The following is a 27,049-nucleotide window of genomic DNA, read 5'->3' as shown; positions in this document are numbered from 1 at the left end:
TTCAAATTGTGAATGTAGTATTCTACATTGGTTATGAGGTGTCGGTAATTGTTCGGTGACACAAACAGTAGACTTGATTGCTGGAACAACAGGCTATTATTACAGGTTTAAAATATCTCACAACAGGCACAACAATAATATCATATATAAAGAAAAGGTATGAGCAATAATAAGATGGGCTCTGCATGCAGCTGCAAAGCAGCAGTGAATTGGTGCCCTGTATTGCACGCATGCCCATAATAATAATCACCATCATCATCAAAATAACAGGAGCTACTGTTGTGGCCGTAAACCACAAAAAACTCAATTCTGAATCCCCAAAGTCACTTCCTGTCTGCCACACACCCATCTATAAAGAAGGAATCCTACTTCGCAAAAATTCACTCATCGGGGTTGGGTCTAAAACCAATTAACCGCGATAAATGAGGGATTAGTGTATACTAATAATGCTTTTCATAAGCAAATGAGACAACAAAATATTACATAAAGGCAAAATTTTATCTTTTTAGTGTAAAAAAACAACACAAAAGTGATCTATTTCACAACAATATTGTAAACACAGTAATCCATCACCACTTCGCTTAAAATTTCACAGGTTCACTCTATCATGGTTTTTCAAAATATATTAATAAATCAGCGCTGTTTTGTGTTTGACTACAGCTTATTATTAGTAAAAAATGTGCATATTTAAGCACATGTGTTTGTTGCCTAAATTAAGCATAAAAATGGTTAAATGAAGTAAAATATAAATAAACTTGTCAATGTAATATTCTACATTGGTCACTAGGTGTCAGTAATTGTTCGGTGAGACTACCGCCGAAGTTTAAGTTATCTCACAACAGGCACCCTAATAACATATTATTAATAATAATAACTGTAATAGCATGGGTTACTGTTGCGACCATTTCCCACAACAAGCTAAAACTCAACTCTGAACCCCTGACATCAATTCCTGTTTGAATCTCTGTTTGGGCATCATCTCTGTGTGGAGTTTGCATGTTCTCCCTGTGCATTTGTTGGTTTTCTCCTCCCACGTTACAAAAATATGCAATTGCCGACTCTGAATTGTCCATAGGTATGAATGTGAGTGTGAATGGTTGTTTGTCTATATGTGCCCTGCCGATTGACTGGCGACTGGTATACCCCGCCTCTCACACAAAGGCAGCTTGTGATTGGCTCCTGCCAAAGAAAGCTACCGTTTCCTCACTGACTCGAGCGCGGCACTGTATTTAAACTTTTAGTCGTAGTTCTGAAGTATAGGAGATGTCACAAGATTAGAACTTGGTCACGAATTAGCCATACCGCTGTATAAGCCCCAGGGCTCAACATTTAAGACAAAAATAATGGCTTATACACCAAAAATTATGGTTTGTCTTATATGGCTTATTTTCTGTTATTATGTCTACTATATTGGGTAATATGAGGTAAACCGTATTTAGGAGGTCACAGGTTTTCTGTGCTCTGGCTACAAAAATATGTCATTTACAAATAAGGAATCCTACTTCACGTAAATTCACACAGTCTGGTCTGGAACCAATTTACCGTGATGAATGATTACTGTATGCTGAAAATATTTGTATTTCTTGTGGATGCAAACAGACAATATTAAAAACAATATCAGTCATAAACACAATATTGTGTGCATGGAAACATAATCACCGAGATTAATTGCTAAAAGTGGTATTTTTCTCTGGCTTCTGTTGCTCAATGAGTACAGCATGCGTACACGTCGACAACACTGAAGTGTAAAAGTTGCACGTGATGAAAAAAAGTTCACAGCCAGAGGAAACAAGACAGAAGTCAACTGTGACGAATATCTGTTGCCATGTATTACAGCAGGCACTGATAGCAGATGACTAGGTCAGGCCGCTTGGTCACTTTTATTTTGCCTCCCTTTCACTCTGATTTTAGTGACATATGAGCCACTTCTTGGATCCGAGAGACCTACAGCAGCTCACATAAAAAAATGGCAGATTAGTCGTGTCCATTCTGCTGTGAAGGTCAATAGAGGGCACACAAAAGACAGAAAAAGGTGGAATATGAAAAATGTCAAGATAAATGACACGGTCAAAAATAAATGGAGACTGGCAGTTGATCCGTAATAGAAGTGTGGTTCTAGACCCATACTCCATGTGGAAAGTCAGTTGCGACTTGATGGAATAAGTCAATTTCCGGTTATTTCTGGTTATTTTCCTTGATGGGGCTGATCAGGAAGTTATGGCAAGATAGCATGAAGTCAAGACGATCACTTGGACTAAAAAACCACAGTGCTGAGAGTACAATTGACCAAATCACTGTGCCTGATGTAATACTCACATCATTCCATCTGCAAAGTTATGAAAATGTCAACACGACCAGCACAAGCGTACTTTGAAGGAATTACTTGTATATCGTGAGTCTTGTTCAAATCAAATCAAGTCCAGACTTGCTTTTCTGCATTGCGTTATCAGATGGAAAGAGATCAAGAGCTTCACTCCCCGTTTTTACGTCATTGAACGAAATAAACAATGGAATTTTTCTTAAAAATACATCAATAAACAATTGTCATTGGATTAGGTTATGGTTAAGGTTAAGGTTATGGATAAACAAAAGGGATAAACAAAGGTAAACAAAGTCATTGAAAAATATGGTTTAAAATCAGTCTTTCAGAATCATTTATTCATTAATTAATTTCATTAATCATTTATAATAATTTTTAATAATTAAACTTTTTAGCCAAAAATTCAACCATTGTGATTGTGAAATAAATACCTAGATACTGGACACTGCAGGTGAAGTTTCCTAGATTCCCCTTATTATTTGTAAGGGAATCAGGCATACAGTACATTATTAAAAACGCTGACATACATAAGAATAAATGATCAATGAGTACAAAAAAATAGTTAAAAGATAATACAAAATCAGGATGAACAGAGGGTGGTATAGCTTGCCATGATGAATTATTTACTTTAAATAGTGCAATCCAAACCTGCACTTTGCACCCAGTGAGGGACATTATGCAAATTCCTCAGCAAATGAATGTGGTATGGTATCTTCAATTAGGTGTTGAAACATTCTCACCTGTACAAACTGATGGAAGAAGGGGCTTTTTTGTGCTAATAATCCTCCTGATCAGAGCAGCCATTTGAAAGAACGGTGCAGCGACTAGCAAGAATACACTGACAGAAGTTTTGCAGTGCATATATTTTAGGAATGTTACACAATTTTGAAATACGTAAAATCAAGTCTGAGATTAATTCTCTCTGATAAAACATTAATTTGATACCTCACTCACTTCTCTACGCCAAGCATCAAAGAAGTTAAAGCAAAATTCTTACCAGAAAATAGTGCCTTTGGTTCCCATTGCTTTACAATTGAGTCAAGACAAAAGCTGTGATCGACCCACGGACCTTGACAAGTACAACTGTACTACAAAATTTATCATAACTTAGGCTGTGACATTTGTATATATTTTTGCATCACTAAAATACCGGGATTGTATTAGTAACATTGCTGCTTATGTGTTTTGACCTGGACACGCCACGTTGGATGATGACATCACTAAGTGTCACTGCTACTGGAAGTAGAGAGGTGTACAAAGCATCCTTGTTTTGCATATTGTCCCCATAAAAGTCACTGAAAAGGAGTTTCAAATAAGGCCAGATGAGTTAAATACGAATACTGAATAAAGTGAATGAACTGACCAAAACAAGAACAAGCAAATCAGCTGTATTTCACAGGTCAACTACAACTTCCATGACCACTGCATATCCAGAAGACAATGACGTCACCAACAGGCAGACTGTCTTTATCATTAAAAGTGCTAAAAAAAAGCATATCCATATAAAGCCTGCCCTGCTTAAATCCAATGCTTCATTTCCTAGTATCGATTCAATCAATTGATTACCTTTTAAACAATGTTAGATTGATATATACCGTACATTGTCCTGAATGGAAATTTGAGAACGCAGATCTCCAGTCATTTCCTTTATAATCATTCAATTCAAAGCACTTTGAAAGTCATAAAACTTCATGAGTAAAACTTAAATACAGTAATTTATTTAGAATTTTTCTAACATTTCTCAGAACTTCAGAAACAGCAGTGACCAACCCCCATGACAATCACAGACACATAGTTGTTTCTCTCCGTTTTTCACACTTGTATGTGAAGTACAGTAATCCCTCACTACATTCATTCGTAGATCATGCTTTTTCATGGTTGACTACAGCCTATTATTAGTAAAATAATATGTATATTTCAGCAAATTTTGCTTTTTTGCCTAAATTAAGTATTTTCAAAAATAAAAATGGCTAAATGAACTAAAACACAAATACAGTATAAACCATTAAGACCACCAACTAGTGAATGTAATATTCTACATTGGTCACTAGGTGTCAGTAATTGTTCGGTGAGACTACCGCGGAAGCACCAGACTTGAACAACTGGCTTTTAATGCAGTTTTAAGTTATCTCACAACAGGCACCTTAATAATATATTATTAATAATAATAACTGTAATAGCATGGGTTACTGTTGCGACCATTTCCCACAACAAGCTTAAACTCAACTCTGAACCCCTGACATCAATTCCTGTTTGAATCTCTGTTTAGGCATCATCTCTGTGTGGAGTTTGCATGTTCTCCCTGTGCATTTGTTGGTTTTCTCCTCCCACGTTACAAAAATATGCAATTGCCGACTGAATTGCCTATAGGTATGAATGTGAGTGTGAATGGTTGTTTGTCTATATGTACCCTGCCGATTGACTGGCGACTGGTATACCCCGCTTCTCGCACAAAGGCAGCTCGGATAGGCTCCTGCATACGCGCCACCCAAGAGGATAAGCGGCATAGAATATGGATGGATAAACAGGTTTTCGATGCTCTAACTACGAAATATTCCATTTATAAAAAAGGAACCCTACTTCGAGGAAATTCACTTATCACGGTCGGGTCTGAAACCAATTTACTGCAATAAACAAGGGGCGACTGTACACACAAACACGCACAGACATACACGCACACACACACACAAATATTACTATGAAATATCGTCTGCACGCATATAATTATCCACAGATTTAGAATTTTAGGATTCGATTTCTGAGCACTTTAATTCCAAATACACACAGTATCATAATGAGAACGTAGTAAATGTCATCCAAGATTCAGACATAATGACATCAAAATGTAAAATATTTGAAATAGTTGTAAACCAAAACCAACAAATGTGCTTCTTCCCATCAAACAACATCAGCATTAATGAATAGCAAGGTCTAAAGAAGATGTGGAAAAACACTTTAATGTCTTGGCATAACTTGGAATCACAGTCAAGACTAAGTGGTTCATATCTGCTAATAGAGCCAATAAAACTCAACCACACATCAAACCATGCCAGTACTTCGGCCTCATAATCGACTTTCTAACAGATAAGGATGACGTTGTAATGGTAGCAGGGCTCCTTATGATTTACACTCCTGTCATGGAAGTACTGAATAGAAGACAGAAGACATGGCTTTCCTCAATGTGACAGAGCAGCCATGATATGAGAGCTGAGCTATGAACTTGTCACTTAGGTTCCACTGTTCTTCTTTTCAGAGACTCTCTAACAGCAACAAGACAAACAGGAAATTATTACTTGTTCTATTGGCTGTAATGTCAAACAGCAGACCACTACCATTCAATATTTTACTAGGAAAAAAACCCACACATACCTGCATTGCTTCATGTTAGGTTAAAGTACACACAATTCAATGAATTTAAACATGAAGAATGAGTAATATTATTGGCAGACTTCATGAGCCAGGGCTGATTTTAACCATGAATACATGTGAAAGTCACAGCTTTCATAATGGGACTTGTATTACATAAATTACAATTAATGATACAATTATTTACACATTTTGTATTATGTAAGTCATGAGGTTGTCAGGTTTGTACCCAAGAGAACTGATTGATTCATAATTAGGACTTATTATTCCAATCACTGAAATTTCAGTACATTTCTTGTCTTTCTTTCCCAGTAGTGACCACAGATTGAGGCCAACTTTCGATACATCATCAGTTGTGTGCCTCAAATTCATTGGGTGTTTTGGTCCCTTATCACAATTGGGATGTGAACTGGTAAGATTTTTACGATTACAATCCCATTTTCGATTCACTGTAGTGATCTTTATAGATTCTCATTTTGAAGATTAAGTAGAACCCACAGGTTGATCAGAACGAACTTTGTTTAGTTTAGAAGTAACATGACCTCACAAACCAGTGATGTCTAAAAGGGATCGTTCGGATATTTTGACATGTAGTTGTATGACATCCCCATCAGCAGTGCACTACATCAACAGTGACTTACACCCCACTTGGTCCCGCGAGTCCAGTTCTGGTCGGATTTCCGTTCGAGCAACATAGTTCCGCTTAGCTGCTGGGTCATTTAAGTAAAGAGTTTGGCTTCTCAAAATATGCGTTCAAAAAAGCAAAATACATTAGCATCATGCTTCCTCAGAAAATCAGACCTCACAAACCGCTAGGCGTTATATTTGTCTACCGCCGCACTGTCGCCTCTCCATTCGTTTGTATGTGATGAAGAGACTCGCATATTCTTCTGCGAGTTCTTCTAACACAGTTGTTAAAGGGATAGTTCAGATTTTTTGACATGAAGTTGTATAACATCCCCATCAGCATTGTAGTCTATTAACAGTGACTTACCTCCCACTTGGTCTCCTAAGTCCAGTTCTGGTCAGATTTCTGTGATGAAGAACATAGTTCCGCTTAGTTGCTGGGGACAATTAAGTAAATTGTTTGGCTTCTCAAAACAACATGCATTCAAAAGATTAATACATTTGCATCACAAAAGCACTTACTCCAAAAAAATCTGACTTCACAAAACCTTTGGCATTATATATTTGTCTCCTGCCGTATTCCTGCCTTCCTTAATTGTCTCCAGCAACTAAGCGGAACTATGTTCTTCATAACAGAAATCTGACCAGAAATGGACTTAGGAGACAAAGCGGGGGGTAAGTCACTGTTATTGGACTACAATGCTGATGGGGATGTCATACAACTTCATGTAAAAAAAAAACCCTTTAATCTCCAAAATATTGCACAAAAATACTGAGTTTGTATGTGGCCGTATCTCATGCTTGCCTGCCGTCTTCACACCGGAAGTGAAGCACAATGCCTCTAGGTCAGGGACTTTACACTGGGGTGTGAAAAATGGAGAAACCAAATTATTTCAGTAATCTCACTAATTCAGTGCATGGAAATGTACTGACGGAATAATAGCAGGTATTACAAAAAGACAAATGGTGCTAACATGGTAGGCAGTGTTACTTACCTGCAGTATCTGCCATCAGAAGACATGCTAACGTTGCTATGCTGCTGGGTTGAGATACACTCCAGAGCGTATCAAAAACATGACATTCAAAGTTATCGCCTGCTGTGTGTGCAAATGTTTCTGCATATTGGCAGTATTTCCTCCCTTTGATGAACTGTCCAAATACTGTAAATTGCCTTGTTGTCATCCTCTTTTATGAAAAGTAACTCAACTTCCGAGCTTTTGTGCCGCTTGGGCACCACATGCGTGGCGTCGTCATTGGCACTAAGCGGAATCAATAAGGGAATTGTGTCACTCTGTGCTGTGACATCTGTTATCACTATCCTATTTTTCAGTATTATTAGTGGATCTCTTGTTTTGCTTGTTTGTGCTTTCCACTGCTTCTTCTGCTTTGTGTCTCTCAGAAGCTGGTTCTCTCTAGTTGGGCAGAGTTACTGGATAAGCGCAGACTTTCATTAAACTGCACCATCATCATGTCCATCTTGTTCTTCAGCGACTGTTGGAGAACAAGTTACTTGTCAAACCTCAAAAATGTTCCTTTCATTCTTCTTCCGTGTCTTTCCTGGGGTTTATTGGGAAGAAGGGCCAACTTATACCTGACCCTGCCAAGATATAGGCAGTGTTTGACTGGCCCACTCCTACATCTAAGAAGCATTTGCAGAGCTTTCTTGGTTTTGCCAACTTCTATGGGACTTTTGCTTTTGTTGGATGTATCTGGCCACGCTTACGGACGTTATATGTTGTGCTGATGATAAAGCTCACACATTTGCCTCCCTTGCCCACAAGTTTGACCATTTGATCTTTCTCTTCTCAACAGCAATGCTAATAAATCCTAATGCTAATGCCGATAAAGTAATTACAATCTTAGTTGCACAAATACATTTAAATGTTAAAACAACCATTTTTTCTGTATCTGCAAGTCTCAAATATCTTCTAAACACTTGGCTGGTTCATGCATATATTTTCATATTATAAGCCTTACACTGCACAAATGTTAAGCTGGTTTCAAGTTGCTTTCATTTCCAGAGATTCTGCAAAACTCATTTTTGTACTTGTTCAGGTGTGACTAATGCATTTGGTAGCATAGAATGTGTAGCAGCAATTCATCATGTTTCTCCAAATACTTGAGAAAAATTAGGAATATACGGTAGATTGCAAGGCAAATAATAGCGAGTCAAGCCAAGGCAGGATATTCAATTACCATTGGGGAAGTGGTTCAGATATGACAGACACAACAATGTCCCATATCTGATGAACCTGAAATCACTGTTAAATGTATTTTTAGAAACAAAAATTGTATTTTTAGAAACAAAAATCAAATTTTTATATTGTATTATTCATGTACAGACGCATAACTCGACTTAAACCTACTTTTACTTGCATTACTTACATTCTGCTCGTTTTACTTTCTTTCAATGCTTTCTGTCCAACAAATTACATTCATCTCGAGTCCAAAGCTCATTTTCTCTCTGTCAGTATGGGGCCAGGTTGATACCTTTCACATTTAGAAAAGGACACTAAAGCAGCCAAGCAGCATATAGCCTTTCATTTCCTGAGCAACTTCCATTTATTTTCTGCTTCATAAGTCACAGACTGCTTCAAACCTAACAGAGCGGAAGTGATGCTCACTGACACACAATACAGAACATGGACTAAGCATGTACTCACACTCGCCCAAGGGTGGGCAGACTTGGTAACTCGCAGGCCACAATGGGTTCGACAGTTTTACAATTGCACGATTTGGCTGGGCTACATATACAGTATATCCTTGAATTGGCTTTGTATTGACTTCCTTATGGCAATCAAACAAAAACACGAGAAAGATGTGCCAACACCAAAAACCAAAGGGGTATTACAATATTACTTTTCTGCAGAACTCCTTTGCAAACAAACCCCCACTCTGCTTTGTTTCAAAGCCTCATCTTCTGTGACCTGCTGTGGCGTTACCATAATGACATGTATGTCACTGGAGAGCTCCAGAAACCATCAATTATTTAGCTAGTCCAAATGGTTCATGACTTGCGGTATTTTAAAAATATTATTGTAAATCCTTTCATTGGCGATAGCTTTGGTGCTGAAGCTTTTTATGAAAAAACATTTTGGCAGGCCAGATTAAAAAGCTTAACGGCCCATAGTTTACCCATGCGTGCACTCAGCAATCTTGTCGTGCTTGGGGCCACTTGGCATAAAGTCCTGTTGGTTTGGCTTGGGTGAGTGTTGTTATCTGTGTTCAAGTTTGGTACACTTTCCTTACCCTGGGACGCTAAGTAGAGGTAGGCCAGGTCCTGGCATGCTCGGTCAGTGCATATGACACCTATGACACGCACAAGTGTTATACAATTGCTTTAATATGATCCCATCTTGCCATTTTATATGATGAACCACCAAAAATAGCTCATATAGCTCCAAAATAGTCCAACAAAGAGACAAATCCAACCAGTGTGCAACAGAGCACAAGCGCTAAATGTTCCTATTACATTAATTACAAATGAATTGAAGTCGACTTATTATAAATATTTCATTGTGGTTGGCCATTGTCTGTCCACCCTTGATCCTTCTTCAGTTTGTCATTTTTATCTGTTATTTGACCTCAATTTTCCAGTCGGGTCACTGAAACAGAGAAGAGATTGTATAACCATGCGCTTTATCTGCCCCCTCAACTGGAAAAAAAAATAAGTGACATAAGTGTCAGATGATGGTGATTTGGTCAAACACAATGTGTATTTGTAATCAGACCTTTCAGTACAGAACCTTCGCACCAATTACCCACATATTACACATTAAATGTGAGCGACAGAAAGTGTCTGTGACATTAAAACAGAGATACGTACCGAACTGTGACGTAAAAACATGTTTCTGTGCTGTTATACAAATCCACAGCACTATTAAACAAGGGATAGTTGAAGTCATGGTGCGATGTCTGCAGCAAGACTATAAAAAAGTTAACACGGCCTTGCTCGCAGCGCATAGAGAAATGTGGAGAGGCTATGGATTGGCATGTTTCGGTCGGATGTTTTTTTTAAAAGCAGAGCTGCTGCCAGCAGGGATTGGAGCTGCTGCTTTACGAACGATCGGGGTCACATTGATTTAAGCTTTACGCCATCAATGCAACCAACAGCCGTTTTAGGAGGGAATGTTTGCAACATCAATATCAATATCACATGAGCTGTGTCACAATGACCATTCCTTTCATGGCAAACCATGCTTGTCACTGCTGTGTGTGTGTGTGTGTGTGTGTGTGTGTGGGTGTGCTTGTGTGTGTGTGTGTGTGTGTTGCTCCTGTATTGATCTCGAGGAAAACTTCACTCCATAAAAACTTACTGCAATTGTAATAATTTTGTCCTTCACTAAAACTAAAGATTGTTATAAAGGGATGTCCTCAGGGTCTCTCTTTTGTCTGAGTAGACATTTATTGCTAAAAATGAAAAAAAATATTTTTACAAATTGTCACTTATCTTGCGCAATAAACCATCATATCCAAAAACTTTATTTTTATTGATTTGCTTTCTTTTTCAGTTTTCCTGCATATTGTATTTTATATATTTAGTTTATATATATATATATATATATATTTATGCATTTATTTTTATTATTTACTTAATGTATTTACTTTTTAAGTATTTAAATAACAATTTAAATCAATAAAAATAAGTAAAATACAAATAAATGTATGCAATAAATATGCAAGAAAACTGAAGAAGAAAGGAAATAAAATATAGTTAATAACAATAATAATATGATGATGATGATAATGAGGCTCCAGCTTACCCGTCACCCAAATGAGGAAAAGTGGTGTACCAAGCAGACGGATGTATATAAAATAAATAAAAATGAATAAAATAAATACAAATATGGTAATGATAATGGTTTTATTATTATTTTGAACATGCATACATTTACATTGGAATACATCACGCGGTACAATTCACAATTCCACATGTCCAAAAAGAAGTTGGAAGAAGCAAAGCTTATTTAATCCTACCCTCTCTGTTTCACATCAATTACTAATACATTTGTTCACTTCTTGTATTCCAAATGTACATTTTGTCAATTTTAAAATACATAGGAAAACGATAAGGCAGTATAACAATGTAATACAACAATGACTGTATATAAATGACTGTAAATAAATTATATAACAGTCATAATAAGAAGAATAACTATATAATTATAACTGATAAAAAGGTTAATAGTTGACAGAAACATAGACGGATGAGTACAAACAACATACTTTAAGAAGCCCTACAAAATGAAGAGTAAGTGCAAGAGTGGTCTAACATAGCACCGTCTGTGCACAGTCGTTCAGGACTCTTTTTCCTTGTACTTTGTAAACATCAACTGCTTGTGCTATTTGTTGAAATTACTCATTTTAGTGCATTGTTTGAGTTCTTTACTCAATGTGTTCCATAATGTCATTCCACAATGATGAAGGTTTTTATCGTTGTTCTGGCATGTAAGTGTTTTAAGTTTAATTTTTCCCAAAGGTCATATTTCTCCTCTCTTGTTGAAAAGAATTGTATGATGTTTTTTGGGTAACAAGTTATTGTTTGCTTTTTGCATAATTTAGCTATTTGAAAGTTTACCAGACCTGCAAATTTTAATATCTGTGATTTTAGGAATAAAGGGTTCAAATAAAATAAGTCAATTAAAATAAATAAATACTTGTATGTCATTCGTGCCCCGTCGTGCGTCACTCGTGCTACATTGTATGTCATTTGTGCTACGTCGTGCATCACTTGTGGTACTTTGTGCGGCATTCATGCTACGGCGTACATCACTCGTGCTACCACGTGCATTACTCGTGCATCACCCGTGCTAAGTTGTATGTCATTCGTGCTATGTCGTGCGTCAGTCATGCTACGTCATGTGTCACACGTGCTCTGCCGTGTGTTGACTAGCGGGAACGAGGCACGTGAGACAATGCACAACATCAGGAGCAGTGCAGGATGTATCTGGTTTGTGTTTGCTAATAGCCATGTATCGAATGGCTCAAATGATCCCACATTATGGGATTTTTGGAATTACTGATCGTACAGGGGGTGAAATTATCATACAAATATGATCATTGTGGTACGTCTGCCAACGCTGCCTCCAGTAGCTGAAAGCTCAGATACCATCACTGACATAATAATGATGATTTATGTGTGGTTTTTTGTTGTTAACCCATAAGAAGCAAGAGACATTTGTGCTTCAGGACAAGTGGATTTTATTTAGTAGAGAATTACAGTTTCATTAAAAAAAAAAACAATTAACACTGTTTACACAAAAGCTAACCAGTTTTATGTTTTGCATTTTGTTTCCTGATCCAAAGCTAGCATAACCATGACCTTAAAACATGCATACTGAATCCTGATTATAGCGTACAGTTACACCCGTACTACAAAGTATCAAACATATCTACTCGTGATGAAAACAAACAGGCAGGGTATTTGTTGCCTTAACTGAGCAGATGGGGGCAAAGAACAGCAAATTCCAACCAGTGTGGAGTCAGACATAAATCACATGATAATTTATAAGATTACAGAAATACTTTAAAGGAAAACTGCACTTTTTTTTCATTTTGTCCATCATCCACAATCCTTATGTGGAACATGAACACATATTTATGTTGAGACAAAACAGAGTTAGCGTGACAGAGCTAACAATGGATGTCATGGGAATCACCTATTTTGACAATAAAGGAAAAAAAAAAAGCCAACAATGTTTCATTTACATAATTGACCCGTATATTAACCAAACTACAGTGATGTTGTTACTGTAGCAGCTAACACGAAGAACTACATTTACCTGGTGGAGTAACACAACGCCTCCCTAGTCTCAGCGTCACTCACAACGTCTCAAGCCACTGCAACGGGACAGCCTGAAAAGTGACAACTACTGGCTCTCAACCTCGCTACGAAGACTCAAGATGCTTGTTTGCTGTCAGCATTTTTTACCTGAGGACTATGTCGAGTTTACCAGCTCAACGGGGAGCACGAGTCTTGTGCTGAAAGACACAGCCATCCCAATGAGAGAGGACATTGTAAGTGAGTGTTTTCATTATAGTGTTATGCACGAAACATTTAGCACTAGCGCAAAGGGGGCGTCTTACCTGATAACCTGTATCTCATCTTCCATATATTCAGGTTAAAAGATAAGGTTCTGGTTCCACATTTCTCCAAAAGTAGTCGTCGGTGGCGGCAGCGGCTCTTGCGAAGTCTGCCACGATTAGTAAGAGCAAAGAAACAACTGTTTTTATGCTGTTCTAAGCTGCTGTTGTTGACGGAGGTAGCGTTACTTTTGTGAAATCAATGCGCCTAGGAAAGAAGTTCCGGGAATGTTTAAAATGATCAGAATAGGGTAAAATTCTGTAAGTATTAGATCTTATCACAAATGTACCTGTTAATGCATGATCACAGCGTGTATATAAAACGATAAAACGTTGTTAGAGGTTTTTTTAGAGGGGTTTATCGTCTAAATAGGTAGGTCCCATGACGTCCATTGTTAGTTCCGTCATGCTAACTCGTTTTCTCTCTTTAGAATGCACAGAAAAGGGAAATAAATATGTTTTCATGTTTCTCATAAGGATTGTGGATGATGGCCTTTTTTTTTTTAAGTGCAGTTTTCCTTTAACATTACAGACGCATGGGATTAATTGTCTGTCACGTCAGGTCTGAGTTGAGGTTGGGTTGTTTGAACCGCCAAGTCTCTCACCTGGTGTTGGTACAAGGTTGGTCATGTATTATGGATGGCCAGCCATCGCCAGAGGCAACAACATGGTCACCTTGCTGGAAAAGGGACTTGGAACTTTATGACAAGGACACAAAAATACGGGTTGAAAATTGATGAGATTCAAAAGTACATCTTGGGCTCAAATGTAACCGAAAAATTGTGTTGCTAGTGTATCCGAAAAGGTTTTTGGTTTTTTTTTGGGGGGTCTGGTTTATTAGAAATAGTTTAGGACAGGGAAACTGTTTAAATTACTGCTTCTGTCTCTGCGCATGATGGATGTCAGGAAATAAAGTTCAAGATCAGATGCTTTGGTGTCAGCCTGATATGTTTGAGTGAGTGTAGACTTGGAAAAATAGAAACACTTTTGCATATTCAGAGAAACAATTGCTGGGTTGCATGTGACGTCACGTGCAGTCGCATTCGCCACGAGCACTGAGAGAACTACTCCTTGTCTCAGCTGCTTCCTGTACAGTTGTCTACGACGGCTACGTATTGTCTACTATTGCGCCGACACCTCTCTGGTTTGGTTAACAATTATTAATTTTTGCTGCGTCCTCCCGCCTTCCCTTGTTGTTCCATCCCTGCTTCCCTGTGCTTAGGTAAATTTTCTCCTCTTTGTCCCTCTTGGCCCATACTTTGTTTTCCTAAATGTCTGTGTTTGGGGTTCAAACCAACCACCCAACATCACAGTGTATAATGTATTTAAAGGAACATTAACCTAAATCTCTCCCCGTGCGTGCGTGGGTTTTCTCTGGGTACTCCGGTTTCCTCCCGCATTCCAAAAACATGCATGTTAGGTTAATTGGCGACTCTAAATGGTCCATAGGTATGAATGTGAGTGTGAATGGTTGTTTGTCTATATGTGCCCTGCGATTGGCTGGTGACCAGTCCTGGGTGTACCCCTCCTCTAGCCCAAAGTCAGCTGGTATATGCTCCAGCATAACCGCGTGACATTAATTAGGATAAGCAGCATAGAAAATGGACAGATGGATGAATTAACATAAATAGTTTATTTAGGTTTTGTTTATTCGGACTGGTCCCCAGCCAATCACAAGGCACATACCTGTATATAAAAACAAGCATTCACACCTATGGACAATTTGCACTATACACTGAATGTGGAAGAAAGTCAGAGAAAACAGGCACGGGAAGAACATGCTAACGCCACGCAGAGATGTTCTGATTTGATTTCCTGACTGTGAGGCAAACATGCTAACCACTAATCCAACATGCTGCACATTTCATTCAGATAAGATGCTAAAATTATGAAGTGCTCCACTGCATAAGATGTCTTGATATTGACAAGATATCTTGTCTATTTTTACTCCTGGAATTCATTTTATTATCAGCAATCAATCATTTTAACATGCTGATGATAGAACAGAGCCAAGGTGCAAAGTGCAGCCTTTTGTTAAAATTCTATCAGTAAACCCCCATCAATCACATGATTCCATTGTCCAATGACCAAACACCATCATTTTAAAATATGGCGCAAAGGAATTGTCTGTAGGCTTGAAGCATCTGGAAAACATAAGCATTACATCAAGTGTGTCCAAAGTGCTACACGGGGGACATTTGCAGCCCGCAGCAACACCAAATTAACAATTGCTAACGATGCGCTTTGTCAGCTACAACCCAAAGTTAAATATATAACCACCAGTGATCGGCGGTGCATTTCATACTTGGGCCTTCAGTGGAGACTTAAGCAACCCAATCCACCCACGCAGTAAAACCAACACTATCAGGTCACAATTACACAAACCATCAATAATTTACAAAACAGAAATGGGGATGAATAGCATTATCACTCCAGAAATCAGTCAACCATTTATCTTCCAATACACAATCTGTAAACTACTCCAAACTACACACCACTACACTACAACGCAATCTGGAGAAGTTCTGAATAAATATTTATCTAATAACATGACCCCACTCACTTGTAATCACTGGTCTGAAATAAGTGGACCTATGTGTGACCTATATATAAAACAGACATAAACTCACTTATTTGTTCATATAAAGCTGAAAACCTTTCTTTGTGTCGGAACAGGATCAATTATGCGCTGTGCTGTTAATGTGATGATACATTCAAGGGCACTGCTAACTGTTAGGATAGGCTTTCAGAGGACAGAAAAATGCTGACCTGACTGTACGCCCGCTTGCTCGCCTTGTGAGGTGAATCTGAAATATTGATTTGCTAAATAAAAAACAGCTCCATTGCTAACAGTATGTATGTGACATAGGCCAGCAGTCCTGATTGTGAAGGCCCTGGTCAGATTACATTGATACAGCATCACATAGAAGCTGAAATCTGACTGGGTAAAAAAATAAATAAATCTAACATGCACATACACTACTGGAGGTGGACCCAAGCAGTGCACCCAAGAAAAAATTTACCAAATGAAGATAGAAAGATTGTTGGGAATAAATTTATTCTATTTCATGGAACAAATACTAGAATTGTCAGTGCTGCTGATCGTGCTTAGGCCAGAAGAGAAGGCTTTGCTGCATAGTATAGTTTGACTTGCACTGCACTGGTTTTGGTAATGAAGTCAGGAAAAGCTGAAGAATATCAAATAGATATTCTTACTGCACACTTCAAAGTGTGGACAGTCGTGCATTACATTTTTTTTTTTTGTCAGGGGTCACCACAGCGAGTCAATCTCAGCAAGAATACAGGAAAGAAGCTGTATGCTTTGTATGCTTCCATTTTTCTTACATGACCTACATGGAGAATACACTTGACACATTGTAAGTCAAAGCTGCACTTAACCCAAAGAAAATGCTGCGTCTGTTGTTCCGGACAATGCGTTGGAACAACCATGAACAACCTCTGCTGCCGCCTGCCAGCATCCAAATGCAGACAGTGAGAAAAGTGTGTGACAGGAGGGGCTTCAGCTAAAATACCCATGAAACAGCCTTTGTAGAATATTTTTGCATCCACCAGGAGCTTGAACGCAACATGAATTTGGATTTATAGGTCAGGGCCTCCGACCATGTGGCAGGCGACAGAGGGGTCTGACCGCTTCCATCTGTTGTCACCGTCTGCTCATTTTTGCATACTAATCCTTCTCTACACACACCTTTATCAAAAGACCCTGCTGGCAGGACTGCAGGTCTTTCAGGATGACGAATTAGCAAACACAAAGACAGACCTGAGGTCGATGGAATACGGATTAAAAGGGAAGGAAAAGAGCAAACGTCTTAGATTAGAGAAAAAATTCAAAGAGGTAAGAAACAGAACTGACACGCTGGCAATCTCATTTACACATGAAACCTGTCTTTTCCCTACCATTATATTAGAGAGGCGGGGCAGGGCAGGGCGGGCTGGGGCACTGGTGTGGTATTTTATTTTCTGTATAGCACGGGATCACAACAAAAGTAATTTAATGATACTTTCATATACAAGAGGTTTATACATATATATACAAAATCGTATTTTCTATATGTTATTTATATGGCAGCATGTGTCGTGAAGTATTAACAAACTGCTCAAGGACTTATAGTATCTGCAGTTTGAATGAGAAAGCGGCTCCACTAGTAGACTAACAGAGTTCTAAAAAACAACAAATGATGTGACAATACCAGAACTTACTCCTTATCTGGACATCGTTCCATCTACTGGAAGTGGGGCTTTCTGTCAGGGGTACGGGGTGCAATGTTCCTTCTGCATTCTCAGCACACAGAAAATCCATGCAGCGTACAAAATAAAATCCAACCTAAACAGTAAATTAAATAAACACATAACAATTTATTCTGTACCATTTCGCAATGCAACTCAGTGAGTGACTGGCAACAATAAGCAATAACAACATATAACACAATAATAAGAACCTGTTCGCGCCTATTTACCTATGCAGCCAATCAATTAATTAACACCACATTATGTAGTATATGCCGCTGTTTTGCAGGTTAGTGTATATATAATGAGGCAGCCCGTATTATGGCAAAGGAAGCAAGCCATTTTTCAGAGTGAAAAGTGTGCACTGACAGTGTGCTTTTTATTTTGATGGCCGGATATACCAGATACAGGAAGCGTTATGCAGAGTTTGTGTTGCCGAAGGGAACGGAAGGTCGGTTGATTTAAAACAAAAAAATACTCTTTTATGTAGACAAAAGTAAACATATACAACAAATTTGGCATAAATTTCAAGTAAATTTCCAGGATGAAATAGTGCCAGAACAGGCTGCTGCAAAACAGAAAGTGAAAGTCAAATAAGGCAATTGAAGTATGCATAATTAACTAAATAAATGATAAACAAGAAAAGAAATGGAAAATGAAATTATAAACTAGGTGTTTTCAACAAGATTCAGATCGTTAATTGTATGAGAGAGTTCCACGGCTTGTGTTGTCTGAGGTTGACAATAAAGAGAGCTACATTATGAAATACACCTTGCCATCTGTTTGAACCCACACATAAATAAAATATGACTGAATGGAAGTTGGACCTACCTCAGTTCTCAGATTTTAGACAGGTGATATACTACAGTGTGCATGTCTGATGGCGCTCACAGAGGTCTAAGGAATGCTCAGGTTGTTTATGTGCGTGCTCAGACACTTTAAGAATTATGGGGGACATTGAAGGGTTGCATTTCCCACTAAATGAATTTTGTAAAACATTTTGTGCATGAACAACTGTTATACAACCTCAGGTCAAGTTGACCTTTTTAGTGCAACTGGAGTTCAATGAAAAAAATTGTTTGGATCCCTGTGTGCCTGTGTCAATTCAACTTGCTTGTTTCTTGACTCAAATTCATGGATTTACTTCACAGGGATCATGATACATGTTTCTATTAGGGTGGGAGGGAAAGTGTTGCGGGCAGAGGGGGAAAGAGAGAGTGAGTTGTGAGCATTTCTGTCTTAACATCAGACCTGGGCCAAATACGGCCCAATTATTTTTATTTTTAACTTTTAACATGGAAGCTGTAACAAGCAATGGGGTTTGCAATGCTATTTACAAATCCCATCTTGCAGTGTTTGAAATCGAAGCAAGACTCTGCGAGAGTCTGCGCTTTCTAGTGATATATGGGTCATTACGGTAATCAGAATAATAATAATCATGTGTGCTTTATTGCAAAACATGTCAATTCGGTAAACAAGGGGCATTCATTTACTTATAGACAATGTTTTATACTTCATATATTTTATATTGTAAACCCCAATCCTTTATTCATGAACAGTATGGGTGTCTTATTCAGTAAAAAAACAAGAACAAGAACAACAATCAGAGGATGGAACAATGCTGACATTACTGTATGTCTGCTAGCTGGCCCTGTGATGTGAATCTGAAATCTGATTAAAGAAACTGGTTAAAGAACTGGTTAAAGAAACAGCCCCATTGCTCATTGTGTTTAAGTGACATGGGCCAGCGCTCCTGATTCTGAAGGCCCTAGGCAGATTACATGGATATGGCAACACATAGAAGCTGAATTGAGAGCAGCCATTGAACATGAATGTACGCAAATACCAGAGGAATTGTTGTGCGATTCCACTGCTTTACTACATACCATAGAGTGGCTACAGGTAGAACACAACCTCCGGTCACCCATCTTGAAAAGGGGGACCACCACAGCAGTCTGCCAATCCAGAGGTACTGTTCCCGACGTCCACGCAGTGTTGCAGATTTTGTGCCAGCCAAGACAGTCCCTCAACATCCAAAGCCTTGAGGTTTCCTCAGACTCTGCTTGCTCTATGGAAGGTATATTAATGGGATTGACAAGGGCCTCCAAGTGTGTATATATATGCTCCTTTGACTTGGTTCCATCCTTTGACTTGGTTCCATCAACACCACCACCTCTACATGACTCACTGATCAACACCACCAGGACCTACAGCGGGGACATCGGAATGTCATCCGGACTGGAGAAATGTGGCCGAATGGTAACAAAGAGAGGGAAGGTAGTCCATACAGAGGGTGTTGCACTCCCAGAGGGCAGAATAGTAGATGTTAAGGAGAGCTACAAGTACCTTGGAATACCACAGGCAAATGGTAACCATGAAGAGGCCACAAGGATAGCTGCAACGGTCAAGTATCTGCAACATGTAAGGCAAGTCCTAAGAAGTCAGCTCAATGGCAAGAACAACATCCGGGCAATTAACAGCTATGCCATGCCAGTGATCAGATAACCTGCTGGGATAATAAGCTGGAAAAGGAAGAAGTTCAGACCACAGATGTTAAAACACAGAAGCTGCTCACCATGCACGGAGGGTTCCACCCCAAATCCAGTATCCTGAGGCTATACGCTAAGCACAAAGGGGGAGGCTGAGAATTAGTGAGTATCAGGACCACTATCCAAGACGAAACATCCAAGCTCCATGAATACAGTGAATGTCTCAGGCAGTGGAAACTGGAAAAGAAGGAGTTGGAGAAACCACCATGAGAGGAAAAACCCCTGCATGGGATGTACCACCGACAGATAGCTGAAGTGGCGGATATGAACAAGTCCTACCAATGGTTAGAGAGGGCTGGACCAAAGGACAACCCAGGGGCGGTAATCATGGCAGCACAGGAGCAGGCCTTAAGCACCAGAGCAATAGAGGCCCGGATCTACCAAACCAGACAGGATCCCAGGTGCAGGCTGTGCAAAGAGGCCCCTGAAACAGTCCAGCACCTAATAGCGGGGTGTAAGATACTGGCAGGAAAAGAATACATGGAACGCCATAACCAAGTAGCCGGTATAGTGTACAGAAACATCTGTGCAGAATATGGACTGGAGACCCCTAGATCTCAATGGGAAACAAGGTGGTGGAAAATGACAGGGCTAAGATCCTGTGGGACTTCCGAATACAGACCGATAAGATGTTTGTGGCCAACCAACTGGACATCATGATCATGGATAAGCAGCAGAGGACAGCCATTGTGATCGATGTAGCCATCCCCAATGACGGCAATATCAGGAAAAAGGAACACGAGAAACTAGAGAAATACCAAGGGCTCAAGGACGAGCTGGAGAGAGCCTGGAAGGTGAACACAACAGTGTTGCCTGTGGTCATAGGAGCACTGGGGGCCGTGTCCCCCACACTGGAGAAGTGGCTCCAGCAGATACCAGGAGAAACATCAGACATCTCCGTCCCAAAGAGTGCAGTCCTAGGAACAGCTAAGATACTGTGCAGGACCCTCAAGCTCCCACACCTCTGGTAGAGGACCCGAGCTTGAGATGAACAGCCACTCACCCTACCAGGGGAGATTGGTGAGGGAAGAGTTTATATATATATATAAATGTGTGTGTGTATATATAGCTCAGCCACACTGTTAAACTGTTGTCATCATCCAAAATTGTTCGCAATACAAAACCTTCCAGTGATACTTAAAGACGGCTATTCATCTCAAGGTCAACAAGTCTTTCTTAAGGAGATGTAGCTGCTGGCAAAATTCTCTTCCAGCTGACTAATCATTTTTATATGCAGCTATAATTTGCTTTCAATGTGTGGAAATATAGATCATCCATCAAAGCACGACGGCAGTGTCTTTGGGCTGGAAAAGGGCACTGGGAGTAGATGTGGCATATCTAAGATCTAATAAATATACATTTCTTTGGGCAAGAGCAAGAAGCTGTGCCATCTAAAGATTCATTTCCTACTGTGCAGACATAAAAGATAAGCTTTGATACATTGCAGGCTGCTACAAATCTACATTGTGAAATATGTAAGTATATAAATGATGTGTCTCTGAACGGTGGACAAGTCATACAAAGTCAGATGTTTTAATCCAAGCACCCCAACCCTTTTGTTATATACTCCGTGAGATGTGGGTTCATACCCATGTGGTATGGGTTCATACTCCAGGGCAGCTGGCAAAACAACAGGATAGATTTCACACCATGCTCTCAAAACGTTCCAACATGAACAATTCAGGCACCGGGGACACAGTGAGACTCTTTTGAGGTGTCAATATTATTGCAATGAAAAATAGCTCCTACCGACAAGAAAACATGTATAATGTCAGTGAATATATAACACTGTCTAAACATATGTATTGTATGGAAAAACATTGCTCAATAGGAAGCTCTGCAATTGGAATCTTTTCACCACACTGATCATAAAAGACAGGCATTTTCCATCTTTATCCAAATTCCACATAAAATAAGTGGTCAGTGGTAGGATGCATATAGATACAATAAAAGTCCTCATTGCATTTGCAGTTTGCTAATCTCATGCAAAACCTTTATTAAAAAAAGTTAATTGCCGTTTGTGCCCTGAACTCCATTACAAAAATGTGTTTTCCTACACTTACTTTTTATTGTTGCTATTATTTTGTATTGAATTTAAAAAAAAACAATTATAGTTTAAGTTTTGTATGTGTTGTCTTGACTTTGGCTGTATTGTCATTTGGATAATTGTATTGGTTTATTTTATAACTGTAATGTGTAATAGCAAACCTGGATGTGTACATGAAGTACAGAACAATGAACGCTGTGTTGTTTGATTGACATACCATTGAATCTATGAACACAACTATTGATGAATTATGTGTAATTATCTTTATTGCTATGTTGAATTGTGACATATTATTTATTACTATTTATTTCTATTATTTTTTTTAGAAGGTGCTGTTTTTGTTTTATATGGTTCTAGCGTCTAAGTATGTACAGCACTTATAGCTGCACTACAGTACATACATTTCGCTTAAAAACTGTACTTTTGACTTGAAACAAATGTTTAAAAAGTCATTAAAATGTCTTTTTTTATATACATATTGAATGTCTGTACCAAATATGGACTGGAGGTCCCAGAATGAAGATGGCAGACACCACCAAAGGTGGTTGAGAAGAACCAGGCTAAGATCCTGTGGGGCTTCCAGAGCCAGACTGACAAACTGGTGGTGGCCAACCAGCTTAACATACTGGTGATAGATGTAGCAATCCCGATAGCAATATCCGGAAGAAGGAACATGAAAAGCTGAAGAAGTACCAAGGGCTAAAGGAAGAGCGAGTGAAAATGTGGGGTGTGAAGGCAACAGTGGTGCCAGTGGTCATCGGTGCACTGGGGGCAGTAAGCCCCAAACTGGGTGAATGGCTCTAGCGGCTACCAGGAACATCATCTGATATCTCCGTCCAGAAGAGCGCAATAGTGGGAACAGCTAAGATCCTGCCCAGAAACCTCAAGATCCCAGGCCTCTTGTAGAGGACCCGTGCTTGAGGGGAACTGCTATGCCACACTTGCTGTGCCACACTTGTATCACTATACACATGCCATACATCCACCTAACCAGAAGAACGTCAGCTAAAAGCTCAACCAAAACAATTTTAGAAAAACAGAAGATAATTCATATTGAAACGGTTCAAGTATCCCTTAAGTATCACTGTATAAGCACTGAACAAGCATCCACATCTGCAATAACCGTCAAACAATCTTCTATTTGTAGTTTAGTAATGAACAATTCCATGAAAATTGCTTTGCTTGATATATGAAACAACATTTTACCATGACGGAGATATGCAGGATGCGGATCTCCTCCTTGGCAGAACTGTTTGCTGGATCGTCAGTTGGTTCTGGAAGGTTGACGCTGCCATCCTGATGGTGAATATGAAAGAGCAGAGTACCGTTCTCTAGCCACTGCTGCCTCCATCGCACCAAAGGTATGTCCTCCGAGTTCCCAGAAATCTCTAAGGGCACAGGAAAAAGAAAAGAGAAAAGGTTGGTGCAAGAATTGACAACATTGTGAAACCAACTGAACATGCTTTTTTTCAGTGATGATGGTAGTTAAATAAACAGCTTTTTTATCAAACCCACCCAACTTTTCCTAATGATTTTATTAAAACCCTTTAACACCGTAGCTGTCGCCGGAGAAATAAAACTAGAAGTTTCCGTATCTCAAACTAGACGTTCTGTGTTTACCAGTGATATGCATCACTACGGTAGTCCAATGGACTGCATCACAGCATCTCAGAGAAGACGAGGTTTTTATACAAAGCAGAGTGGGGGTTTGTTTACAAGAGGGCGTGAACCTGTGAGACAAAGAGGTCTGTCAAAAATAACGTTTTAACGGTGGTGACAAATTTATTTAATTATGTTAAAGTTTTTTGCGTAATTAACACATGCGCACCAGAGCAAGAACGCCTCTGTTATGACGGCAGACGGAAGCACAGTGAAGCGTTCCCACACAGTCACACAGAGTCTGACACTCTTTTATAACTTCATTTTGATCTGAACACATCAACAGCAGTACAAATCCACACCATATACTGTATGTATCTCCAACTCACACACGCCTCTAGTCCGTTCATCCTGGGAACGACTCTTCCTCATTCTCATTATAAGAATGCGAGATACACTCAGGGACACTCTGAACGTCACAAATACAGCTTTATAATGTGTGTGTGTGTGTGTGTGTGTGTGTGTGTGTGTGTGTGTGTGTGTGTGTGTGTAAATAAACAGGAAGATAAAGAAAAACATAAAGTGGATATTCTTATCACTCACTTTGTAACTCTTAATTTGGATTTATGATTGCTTATAATAATAGGATTTAAAGTGTGATACAAATGTAACACTATTATAGAGACTATTGTTAGACAAATCGATTTTTAGACTTGTGTGGTATCTTTTAGCTTGGTTGACAGATTCTTTCCAAAAAAGAAACGTGATTGGCATATGCCTCTTGAATGCCTTTCAAAGCCGATCGCAAAAACCGATCGCCATACGGCGGCGACATTACAATGAAAAACATGACATGAATGTGCATGTCTGCTGTGTCACTTAGGGTTACCAACATCTGTATTGAGCCGACAAGGGACGCACTTGGTCCCATATTGCCGTGAAAATCAACACTAGTCTGTAGAACCTCAATGGTTTCAGTTTGACAGCTTGACACAGGCTATGCCAATTGATGGCAGCATGTTTGATCACTCCCTTGAAAACCTATTGGTGTTCGACTTTTCTTGCTTCTTTCTTTACACGCTTTGCCTAGTTGTCACTGGCGGCAACTAACCAGCCAGCTAGCCAGAATGATCTGCCTAGCTTTTCGTCTTCGGATTCCAAATGTGACTTTTTACAACAGTGACTTTTTGTTTTTAAAACAAACAAGCAATGCAGTTAGTGCGGAGCTCGTTTTTGTCCCACATGGAAGTGGATCTCACGTTCATGGGGTATGTACTAACTTTTTCAAGTGTCATTGAAAAATGTAGCTCTGTTGTTGTCATTAGAGTAATCATGTTTTATCCTCAAAACACTATGTGTATGTGGTTGTTGCATGAATGAATGAACATTAAAAACATAACAGTGCGTCCAGCCTTATGATGGTGATACTATCACAGGGGTCTCCTAGCTCACCAGCTGATTTTGAAGCTGACGCTCACAAAAGGTCAAAGAATATTTGATTCAACTCTTAGTACTTTTTAATTATAACTGTTGAATTCAGACATCATGCCTTTATGTAATGACAAATAAGCACAAAATAGCATCAAGACGATGGCCACACTGAGTGGAGATCTGCTTGGTAAAAAAAAAGTAGTGTAGAGTTTAAATGGTGCCAGTCATAAATAAAACACAAATAGTTGACAGCTCTACTAGTGATGAAAGTTGGATATCCCTGCAACCTGCATACTGAATTTATTATTTTAAGTTAAGCAAGACAGATTTCTTTTTAACAATATTTTTTTGTATTGATTTGTATTATTTTATTCTGTTAATGTTGTCTTGAACTAAAAAAGAAATTATTATTGAACTATTTATTCCCCATGTATTTGTATTACTTCAAAACATGCATCAAAGTAAATTCAGGTTAGTGTCAAAAATACTTACACACAAATAAAGACAAAAAAACAAAAAAAAAAATTCCACCCAAATGTTTTTCTAATAATTACCTATTTGCCAGGATGCGCTTGGAATTGTCTAACGGCGGCCCTGACATATAGCACTCATAAATAATTTTGAAAAATGTACAGTTAATCCATGTGATCGATATCGGCTGCGCATAGTAAATGTCTTGGCAAACTCTTGGACATATTCCTGATGTATGTCGCAGAAATAAAAAGCATTAGAAATGCATGACAAGGCTTTATGAGATATATTGTATAAACGTGCAAAGATGCAGCAAGCTCGTACGTCAAGAGCAGTCAGTGCAGTGACAGCAAGTCATCAATTCAAAGGGATCACACAGAGTGCAGGCAGACCTCTAAAATAAATCAAAGTTTCACCTTCACGCACCGACTGAAGAAGATGCATTTCTGCTTTTGGATTTTTTGCATACACCACATTTCCATTTCTAAAGCAAAATCAGTCAAAGAAAACATTTAAAAGCAAAGCTCAGTCTGTATAACTAATTGAAATTACTGTATTTGAAAGATTGAAAGCGGAGGATTTTGTATCCTCTAAATGCCCCGATGCTCGTACAATTTGGACCATATTCTCATGTTAGCTTGCGTCTCGCAGTGTCATCACTTGTGTTCATTTGGACACTGTTTGTGCAAAATACGACAAAAACTGCAAAATGCAATACAAGTTAGAAAAAAAAGTGCCATATTTATTTAACACTGTGTTCTCAAGTCATTTAAAACATCATTACCAATAGTCAACTAAAATAACATGTTCTCCTACTATCTTAAATTAAATTCAATTAACAAATAAGAATCAAATTAAATAATGCTGGCAACTATACAATTTGGAAAGCTGCACAAAGCTGCACAGAGTATGAAACTCTGGACCAACACAATCAGTGAAATTATAGACCGGGCTCATTCATCACGTCATGCACACACGTTGCATGAACGCAGCCCCAATTCAAAACAAAAAATTTGCAGAGGGACGGCTCCTATCTCAAAAACTTGTTACTTGTGAGACTCATATGTCAAGACACTATCGGACTGGCATATTTGTGGCTTTATATAGGCCAGTGATTCCCCACCAGCATGCTGTGACAGATCATCAGGTGTGCCGCAGGAAATTATTTAACTTAATTTGTCCAGAAAAGATCATTTATTTGGTAGACAAATTCAGATGTAGACCTTACCAACAGATCACTGTATGTATTCATGATGCATGTTCTATGTTCTGCTAGTTCTATACTTTATACCACCACGTCCAATTGAA

The 27,049-nt window shown here is 38.9% G+C and overlaps 1 protein-coding gene across 4 annotated transcripts in view; it reads right to left on the bottom strand.

Moving 5' to 3' along the window:
- astn1 (astrotactin 1) overlaps nucleotides 1–27,049 on the bottom strand; it is a 368,837-nt gene that overhangs the window by 293,848 nt on the left and 47,940 nt on the right. For all 4 annotated transcript variants that reach the window (XM_054764852.1, XM_054764861.1, XM_054764869.1 and 1 more), the window contains exon 2: nucleotides 23,447–23,628. In XM_054764852.1, the coding sequence (XP_054620827.1) occupies nucleotides 23,447–23,628 (182 nt within the window). The remainder of the gene's footprint in view (nucleotides 1–23,446; nucleotides 23,629–27,049) is intronic.

Source organism: Dunckerocampus dactyliophorus, chromosome 2 (assembly GCF_027744805.1).
Source record: "Dunckerocampus dactyliophorus isolate RoL2022-P2 chromosome 2, RoL_Ddac_1.1, whole genome shotgun sequence".
In the NCBI taxonomy this organism is placed as follows: Eukaryota; Metazoa; Chordata; class Actinopteri; order Syngnathiformes; family Syngnathidae; genus Dunckerocampus; species Dunckerocampus dactyliophorus.
The sequence above is the reverse complement of the archived record's forward strand: the minus strand, read 5'-3'. Positions and strand labels throughout refer to the sequence as shown.